The 10,183-nt window shown below is 44.6% G+C and overlaps 1 protein-coding gene across 1 annotated transcript in view; it reads left to right on the top strand.

Moving 5' to 3' along the window:
- Window positions 1-7,939: 7,939 nt before the first annotated feature.
- The window catches only part of Gpr149 (G protein-coupled receptor 149), a 72,517-nt gene continuing 70,273 nt past the window's right edge, over window positions 7,940-10,183 (top strand). The window contains exon 1 of the mRNA XM_051198664.1: window positions 7,940-9,326. Within this exon, the coding sequence (XP_051054621.1) occupies window positions 8,349-9,326 (978 nt within the window). The 5' untranslated portion in view covers window positions 7,940-8,348. The remainder of the gene's footprint in view (window positions 9,327-10,183) is intronic.

The raw sequence follows: 10,183 nt of genomic DNA, 5'->3' as shown, positions 1-10,183 counted from the left end.
TGATATTTTTCCTTTAATGGAAAATTGGCAGAGAGTAGTTTCTTCTGAATTAAAACATTCCCTCCAGGAGGGAGCTAAAAAAGCTCTTGAGACTCTGAAGGTAACCAAACTTCTCTATGTATGAGAAAACTGAAACTTGCAGGATTTCTGAGGAGTACCCCTAGCCACAGGGCTAGAGAAGCAGGGCACGCCTTCTGGGGAGGGAGATTCTAATTGGGGGTGGGGGACTGCAGACAGGAGGCACTCAGACCTTCAAGCTGCCTGCAAGCTGTGCAGAGACCCCCTGGGATACTGCTTCCATGGGGCCTCACCTGCAGGGGGTGGGCTTTTCAGCAACCTTCTTCATTTTGCATCATCCTTGCTCCTATAAGTATCCTCTCCCCCACATTCCCATTATTAACCCCAATAAAAGCTCTTTAGTTCAGACTTTTGTTCCTTTGGCTTTTTGTGGTTTCCCTTCCTGGCATGGATAGATGCATGTGTTATGTCTCCATATAAAAAAGTCTCTCATACAACACCCGATGTTCAAACAGGGACCTAACAGAGGATAGGTGGGTTGGGGTGGAGTAATTTCATGATTCTTGCTAATGTTAAAAGATATCCCATTGATGCTGACCCATATAAGGAGGTAGCATTCAAGGGGAAAACTTTATATGGCTACCTTTCTCCAAATGGTATGCTTTCTCATTATGGCCATGTTGTGTGACTAAAATGGTTCTAAAATGGTCCTAAAATGGTTCTAAAACACACAACACAGGCTGAATCCTCTATCCAGAGGGAAATGATGGGTTTGAAGTCCTTGGAGATTTTCCATGCTGGTAGGGCTTTCTTCCTGTATGTGGTATGTGTGCTGAGTGAGTACAGAGACATCCTGAGAAAGACTGAAGGTTTAGAGCAAATTTTGTTGGCTGTGATTGTGGCCAATAAGAGAAAAGAGTATCTGCAAGCTTCAGCAGTAGTTGCCTGGGCTCTGAAATGGATAGTAAGAAATTATTTTGAGGAATTTGTTTGTGTAAAGGAGATGCAGGTATTATCCTCTGTAGATAACTGAGTTAGTAACTTGGCAAAGAAGAGAGAGCATGGGATAGAAATATTGGTCTGATGTTTCTTAGAGCTGGCAAGATACAAGAAAACAATTCAAGTTAGATCTCTGTCAAAAAAAGCCAAAAACTAGAAATCTCGTGAATGGGACAGATATTAAAAAGATGAGGCAGAAGTGATGTTCAATTCACCAGGCAAGACAGAGCTGTGATCACCAAGCAAAACAGAACTGTATTCACCAGAGAGTTAAGGAAATTGATTCAACAGGGATGCTGGAAGTAAGATGACACTTTAGTCATTTTGGTAGGATATGATCTTTCTGAGGTAGGAGGAGAGTTTGCTAGGCCTGAAAGGAAAGAAGAAAAAAAGACTATGGGTCCCCTCGATGTTACTATAAAATCAATGTAGCAACATCTGTATTTTGCTGGAGTTCCAAGGGAAGAAACTGACAGAAAGCTAACTGCTGTGCTTGTGACTTTTGTAGGATTTAAAGCCTGACCAGTTCTTCCCTAAAGGATTTTTTTTAAAGGAATGGAAGATAGGAATGTACAGGTTATCTCCAGTGTCCCTTCTGCTATGGAGGAAGGAGCTCCTGAAGTAGCAACTGATCCAGCTGTTCTCTGTCAGAGTGGTCAAGGATGCCAACAAGTGAGGGTGATCAGAAGCCACATGTCAAATAGTGGACTAATTGCCCCTGTATTAGTCAAATTACTTGGGTTATTTGGTGGGGCCAAATGTACCTTAATTCTTGGCAACCCCTAAAAGCACCAGGGACAATGGCTGTAGTGGATGGATATGGGGATAAAATAGTACAGTTAAACATGACCAAACTTGTGGAGATAATAGTCCCCTTGGAGTAAATTGTGTACACTATTTACTGGAAAAAAAGAGAGAGAGAGAGAGAGAAGAAACATCAGGGTTGGAGAGATGACTCAGCAGCTAAAAACACTGTTTTTCTTCCAGAGAACCCAGGTTCAATTCCTTGTACCTACATGGTAGTTCACAACCAGTTCTGGGGATCTGATACCTCCTTCTTCCAACATTTGTGGGTACTAGGCATGTGCATGGTACACAGAAACCATACAAGCAGGCAAAAACAATAGTACACGTAAAATAAATCTAAAAAAAGAAAGCCTGTAAGTGTACACACACACACACACAGAGGCCTCAGAGGGGGGGGGACAGAGAGAGAGGGAGGAAGGGGAGGATGGAGAGAGAGAGAGAAAGAGAGACAGGGAGAGAGAGAGAGTGAGTGACAATGTGAATGGCTACAGTTGTTCAGGCCAAGAGTCTGCCAGACACTGGATAGAATGTAGTCAGGCAGGTTCAGCACAGCAAGCAGACAAACAAATCTGCTTTCTCTTGACTGTGTGCTAAACCACATATCTTAAACCAGCCCTTCCAAGCCCATAGCACTGAGCAAATATACAGAGGCCCTATGAAGGCTCCCCATGATGAGGAAATCAAACAACTGATACAACTGGTGAAATCTTTTCTTACGGTATTAGACTTTGCTAATTAATTTCTTTTTAGTGTTCTTTTAGCTGATAGATCTTAAGAGAAATGTACATTACTTGAATAGGTGCACACTAAACCTTCAAAGGACTCTTAAACTCTTACCTTCACAGCCCTGATATTTGTTAGGGGATGGTGGCCCTGGATCTTTATTATCCTGCCTACTCTCTTTAAAAAGGCATTACATATGTGACACAATACTAACCTCTGGGAATGGGAGCTCAGATCATGCAAGATACAAAGACCAGGCACAGCTGTGAAATCTTGGGAGTATTATAGTCAAGATGCATATGACACTTGACAAAATTATTTTTAATATTCAACTGAAGGCTGTGTCTATAAGTATAAAAGAGCTGCAGGCATCCTTGAAGCTCTTGTAAGACTGATGGACTTTCATATCACACCTTGACCAAGTTGCTAGTTTGCTTGATAAAGGGAGAGCTAGATGGTGAAAAGGCAGAAAAGATCAAAACACATTGGACCAGGCTAAGATCCCTGCAGGACAGACTAAACTGTGTGCCCCATTAGCTCAGTGGGGACAACAGATGCTGAAGGAATACATGGATAAGTCAATTTGTTCCCTTAACGGACTGGCATATAGACTGTAGAGGGGCTAGTCCCATTGCTTAGGGGTATGATGGGAGATGTCATTCTGTATATGTTTCTCATACTGGTTAATGAATAAGGCACTGTTGGCCAATAGGAAAGCAAGATAGGCGGGACTAGGAGACAAGGAGGAAATAGGGAGGAGTAAGGAGGAGCCAAGATGGAGAGTCGGGAGAAAGCAGTATGCTGGCCTGCTCCCAGGTAAGAAAAATACATAGATCAGCAGAAATGGGTTAATAATTAAGGCAGAGCTAGCTGATAAGAAACAAGTAACGGGGCCAACAGAATTATATCTAATACAGAGTCTCAGTGTGCTATTTGGGGCTGGCGCGGTGGCGGGACAAGACCGGGCGGCAGGTGGAAAAACTGTACGCGTTACAGGGGTACAAATATGTGAACACTGCTATGGGCCCTTTACATGCATCCCTGTGCAAAAGAGCAGCCACCATCAAGGGTTTCATTCAATTCAGTGTTACATATGGCCACTCATGGAAAATTGATTGTGACAAGATAGTTAGGAATTCTATTAATTGTGAAAAGATGCCATGACCATGGCAACACTTATAGAGGAAAATATTTCACTGGGGCTGGATTACAGTTCACAGGTTTGGTCTATTATCATCATGATAGGAAGCATACTAACATTCAGGCAGATAAGTTGCTGGAGAGGTAGCTGAGAATTCTACATCTGGATCCACAGGCAAAAGGAAGAGACAGTGAGCCACTCAGCCTGGCCTGGGCTTCTGAAACCTCAAGACCCACCTCCTGTGACACACTTCCTCCAACAAGACGACACCTGCTCCAACATGGCCACACCTCCAATAATGCCACTCCCTGTGAAACTATGGGGAGTCATTTTCATTCAAATCACCAAATTCTACTCCCTGGCCCCCCATTAGGCTTAAGGCCATATCACAATGCAAAATGTATTTAGTCTAACTTCAAAAGTCCTCCTAGTCTATAACAGTCTCAACCCTGCTTAAAAGTCTAGAAACTAATGGCAGTCTCTTAACTGTAACCTCCATAAAATCAAAATAAAAAAAGCAGATCACATACTTGCAACATTACTGCTCCAAAAGGGAGGAAAGGGAGCATAGTGAGGAAATACTGGACCAAAGCAAGACCAAAAGACAGCTGGGCAAACTCCAAACTCTACATCTCTCCATGTCTGATGTCAAAGCACTCTTCAGACTCCAACTCCTTTCAGCTTTGTTGACTGCAACACACTTCTTTCTTTTGATCTGGTTCCATACCCTCTTTGCAGCTTTCCTCTGAGATATCCCATGACTCTGTGGTCTCCAACACTTTGGAGTCTCCAAGGCAATCCAAGCTTCAACTTCACAGCTTCACACAATGGCTTCTGTTGACCTACATTCAGGGATATCCCTCACATATCCTGGCCTCAGCAGCTTCCCTTATTTGCAGAGGAACATTCCATAATCCCTTTCTTGTATCCTTGACTCTAAGGCCAGAAATGTGGCTGAAGCTGGCTGGGGCTGGACCATGGCCCCGTTTTATATATATACATATATAATACATACATACATACATACATACATACATACATACATACATACATACATATATTTTTTACCAGCTTTCTGTTTTCAGTGATTTCCTTTGCTATCTAAGCTTGGCTTTTCTAGAACTTGCTCTGCTAACCAAATTGGCCTTGAACTCAGAGGTCTATCAGCCTCTGCCTTCCAACTGCTGGGATTAAAGGTTTGGACCTCCATGCCTGGCCCTAAGCTTTTTTAGATAAGAGCAGAAGGCAGCCACATTCTTCACCAAAATATCATACGAACAATCCATAGGCTATATTCTTCTCTGAAATATCTTAAGCTGGGCCCACAGTTCCAGTCACTCTCACCTCCTACTATCTCCCATGCTCCTACTTAGTATGGCCCATTAAGGTCTGTTTAAAGTGCCTAATTGCTTTACTAGTCCAAAGTCCAAATGTGTTCCATATTCCTCCAAACAAAAGCATGGTCTGGCCTATCACAGCAGTACCCCAGACTCTGGTACTCTTAGGGTTTCTATTGCTGTGAAGAGATATCATAACCACAGTAACTCTTATAAACAAAAGCATTTAGTTGGCACTGGCTTACAGTTTAGTTCATTTTCATAATGGAAGAAAGCATGGTGGCATGTAGACAGACATGGTGCTGGAGAGGTAGCTAAGAGTTCTACATCTGTATCAGTAGACAGCAGGAGAGCCACTAGGCCTGGCTTGGGCTACCCTCCCTATGAGGCTATGGGTGCCAATTTCTTCAACCCACTACACAGGGGTTAGTCATATCAGATTTGCAGAACTCCAGTAAAGACAACCAGGTACAATGGTATTTCTACCTTACGTACAACCCCTGGGGCCTTGTTAATTGAAGGAAAGAATGGTCTATTAAAACAACAATTGGTAAAATGGACACAGCATCAAGTTGCCCTCTAAATTCTATTTCATCATGGATAGTGCAATTCTTAGACCTCACTAGGCAAGTCTTTCACCACAGTGGATGGCAGTTAATACAGAAACTCACAGTGGGTTAAGTTCAGGGAATCAGTGTGCTCAACCATAAATAGGACAACTGTATCATATCCGTCACTGAAGGGAGATTTGAAAGACTATAAAAGTCAGGACTGAGCATAACAGGACCACTGTAGTCATGAACTCTCAGCAGTTTTGGTTACATGCACAAGACCCCAACAATAATAAACCAGTCAACATTCAGCATGCAGGGGAAGTGACTCATGAACCCCCAACTCTAGCTGAGGCACTATTGACAGTTGGTGACTTGTGGAGAAGGGAATCTCAGCTTTAATGAAGGGGATGGCCCCTGGTAGGTAAACTGCACCCCAGTGGATGGTCCCATATACATGAGTACATGAGCAGCACAAATTGGACTCAATGAGGTAGCAACAAAATAAAAACACACAAAAAAGAGGCAGTTCAGAGGTGGAAAGTTGATCTAGAAGGAGTGGGGGGTGGATATCATAAAATATACTGAATGAAAGCATGAAATTCTCAAAGAATTAATTTCAAATATTATATATATATTTTTTTAAAAATAAAGAGAGGAGCATTTAAGTATAGTGGACACCCTATACCAGTGAAAATGGCACTCCTAGAAACCATAAGCTTGTTGAATAAAAATCCTAGTTCCTGAGGTAGGTTACTTTGTTACAGGTTGCTGACTAAGTAGGCCCTGATGGCCTACAAACCATCAATGCTATTGCTGTTGCTGTCAGCTGCAATGCCACTAGATAATAAGAACCTATTGCTGAAGACACAACACACTTTGGTTATAGGACGTGGAGAAATAAAGCAGGCACTGGGCTATAAGCTCCCTCCTTAAAGGCTTATAGTGCCAGAAGGTACTATTCAAGCTGCTGGGAGCACATTGTCACCAAAAGTACTGTTTGACATGTATCCTATGTGATACAGTACTAGCAGAAGAAGAAGAAGAAGGAGAAGGAGAAGGAGAACAACAACAACAACAAGAAAAACAAGAAGAAGAACAAGAAATAGAAAAAGCAGAAAGGATTTGTCTGTTTGTGCCACAATGGTACAACTGCCTTCGGAACAATAAACAATTTGGAACTTCACATCTGTCACATCTGGGGAGGTCATATGCTCCAGTGGGGAAACAACTGTTACTATTTTAATAAAAAAAAATGTGATATTCCCACCAAACTGTCATCTAAAAATTTGTGCTTATGCCTGTAGTTTGCAGTTGCTTTCAGTGGAGATCTATCATGGAGGGAAACTTCCTTTTGCAATACATGGTGTACCTCAGAGACTCATAACCACCAGTGAAAATCCTAAGTGACTGTTACTGTGGCATAGTGGCCCAGGCTTAGTCATACACAAAAGAGATAGAGTGTTGTATAGATGTATATTGGATTCCTCTGAATTGAAACATTCCCTTCAGAGCGAGGCTCTGGACACTCTGGAGGTAAACAACTTCTATACCTCTAAGAAAGATGAAACTTCTAAGACTCACATGCTCCTCTCCTTACCATAATAGAAGAAAGAAACAATTGCCAGAGAGGAGGCTGGCTAGAGAAGATTCTCAGAATGCCTACAAGCTGTACTGGTCACCTGTGTTGGGACGGGTTTTTCAATGATGCAACTGCTCCGGAGCCACCCGGTTCCTATAAGTAACCCCAATAAACACTCACTAGTCACTAGTTAAAAACGGAGTTGGACTTTGGTGCAATCATTATTTTGGCCTGCTGTGGTTTCCCTTAGTGGGGTGAGTAGACATGAGTGTGTTGTATCTCTCCAGGGGAGGGCCTCTCACACAACAGAAGCCCAGATAAAGGATAAGGATTTCAACTATTGGTATAGCTTAGACCTCTAGGTGGTGATTTCCACAGTTCACATCAAGCCACAGCAAGTGTTTGGACTGGTTTTATTTGCCAAAATCAAAAGGCTTATAAAGGCTTGTTGCATATCAAAAGGCTTGTTTCATATAAGCCAAGCTGAGAAGAGAAGCTCCAAATCCATGTTGTTGAAGCACTGAACTCTCTCCTCTCTGCTTGTCTCCTGCTTTGCAGCTGACTCCTCCTTCCTGCAGCTCCCAGGATCGCAGACTGATTAAAGAACACAAAGGTTTGGTGAGAGCCTGTGTGCAGGCTCCCTATGACTGGAGCTTTTCTCTCTCTCTCTCTCTCTCTCTCTCTCTCTCTCTCTCTCTCTCTCTCTCTCTCTCTCTCTCTCTCTCTCTCTCTCTCTCTCTCTCTCTCTCTCTCCAGCCGAGCTGAAACCTACCTGACAACCTCTGCCTTTGAATCCAGCTCTGGAAACAGATGCATCATTTTATTGCTCTCCCAAGTGATCGCATTAAGCTAGAGATGCTCCTTGTGAAGGACCCACAGCACCCAGGTGCAATCTGCCTGAGGAGTTTCTGCTTTCTTATCTAAAATTTGGTGGTGGGAGGAAGTTTTTCGTTAATTTATTTATTTAAAATATTGAAAAGTTTCTTTTTGATGCCTGAAATGGGTGCCAGTTTTAAAATATGGGTTGAGTCTGATCTTTGTAACTGAGATATGTCCGACCATTTCCTGCTGGACGAACACAGGGAGCATCTAGAGAAACTTGACAGGAGAAATGACATCTGATTTGCAACTCTCGCGCTCTGAGAAAATCATCAGACTCGTTGAAGAGGGGAATTAAAATATTAAGGACAATGTCTTTCCTTCTCAGCAACTTAACAAATGACTCTAACCTGTGGAAAGTAAGTCATAATTCTACGGACCTTGTGAATTCGCCAGCAACTCTGACTCTTTCTCTTTTTTGCCTGATCTGTTTAATGACTCTCGCAGCTCTGGTGGGCAGCATTTTCTCTCTCTTTTCCCTGCTGACCATGCAAAACAAAACTGTCTTATCCATGCTTGTGGCTTCTTGGTCCGTGGATGATCTCTTGAGTGTCTTGTCAGTGGCCATCTTCATGTTTTTGCAGTGGCCAAAAGAGGCTCCAGGCTACTCCCAGTCTCTGTGTACCACCTCTGCCTTACTGTACTTGTGTCAGGGCCTCTCCAGCAACTTGAAGGCGACTCTTATAGTCTTTTACAACTTTTATACAATGCACAGGACAGTGGCGAGTCAGTCAGCTTTTTTGCGATCAGGACAGGTGCTTGGTGTGGCATTGACTGTGTGGGCAGTCAGCCTGCTGCTGGCCGCGCTCCCACTGTGTGGCTGGGGCTTCTTCGTGCGCACGCCCTGGGGCTGCTTAACTGACTGCTCCAGTCCATATGTCCTGCTCCTCTTCGCGGTGTACGCTTCCGCTTTTGGGCTCCTGGCCGTTCTCTCTGTCCCTCTCACTCACCAGCTGCTGTGTTCGGAGGAGCCACCGAGACTCCACACCAACTACCAGGAAATTTCCCGTGGCGCCTCCACTCCTGGGACCCCTGCTGCTGGGGGAAGAGTGCTCAGTCTGTCGCCAGAGGATGTTGCTATCCCAGCTCTGCGATGTGCTGGGGGATGCTCCCCGAGCTCCGACACGGTGTTTGGCTCAGGTCAGCCTGCTGCCTCCGGCTCTGGAGCCAGCAGGCGAGAGAATCCCGGGACTCACCCTGGCACCAGCAGCTTCCCAGTGAGCCTGGCACAGAAGCGCTTTGCTTTGATCCTAGCGCTGACGAAAGTCATCCTTTGGCTGCCCATGATGGTGAGTGCATTACCGTGCGCGGGTCTGTGTGCTGAGCCCAGACGAGGGTTTGGGGAGCCACCCAAAGATGCACGGGTAAGTCCGCTCCCAAATGCATCTGTTGGAGCTGAAGACACGCCTGGAGAAAAGCAGTTCATCTGGGGACTAGTTAGCCACCAAGCCTTCCCTACTAAGTATTTCTCAATCTAAGAAGGGTGGAGAGCCTTTTCGATCACAGGAGACTCGGTTTTCCTTGATCATGGTCTAAGATGTTCTCTCTTCAGGCAAAATCTGGGCGTATTCAGAAAGGGAGGGAGGAACTATAATGATTTTTCTTTCAACCTTCTCTAGCCCAGTTTTATCCCTTATTTCCTCCTGCCTGGTAGGGACACCGCCCACATCCAGCACTAAGAGACAGAAAGGTGTGACCCAACATAGGGGGGAGGAGGGAGAGAGGAAGAAAATTAGCTTTTGTTCCCGGCTTCCTGGAGTGAGGTGGGAGGAAGGTGACAGTGACGCTTGCTGCGACCAGAGCACCAGGGTGGAGACCTGGAAACCAGAAGTAACAAATCCACTGAGTTTCCAGTAAAGGTCCCACAGGTACCTGCCCCTTTCCCTGCGATGTGCATCTTTAGGTTATCCATCGCCTGCCTCCCAGGGTAGAGATTTCAAAGGCCAGCAGGTCTAGATCCAGCATTGAGAAAGGAACCACACTACACCGGCTCTGCTCTGGCATACCGAGGTGTCTCATGCATCCCACGATCCTGCCACCAAAGTCCCGGGTGTAGCCCAGAAGCAGAGCTGCTATTGATCAAGAAAGGGGGCTTCAACGGAGTGAGGGCTGCGAGGAAGGCTTTGAAAGTGGGAAAGAGGAATGG

This window comes from Phodopus roborovskii, unplaced genomic scaffold (assembly GCF_943737965.1).
Source record: "Phodopus roborovskii unplaced genomic scaffold, PHOROB, whole genome shotgun sequence".
Lineage (NCBI taxonomy): Eukaryota > Metazoa > Chordata > Mammalia > Rodentia > Cricetidae > Phodopus > Phodopus roborovskii.
Note: the sequence above shows the minus strand (reverse complement) of the source record. Positions and strands in the feature narration are given on the sequence as shown.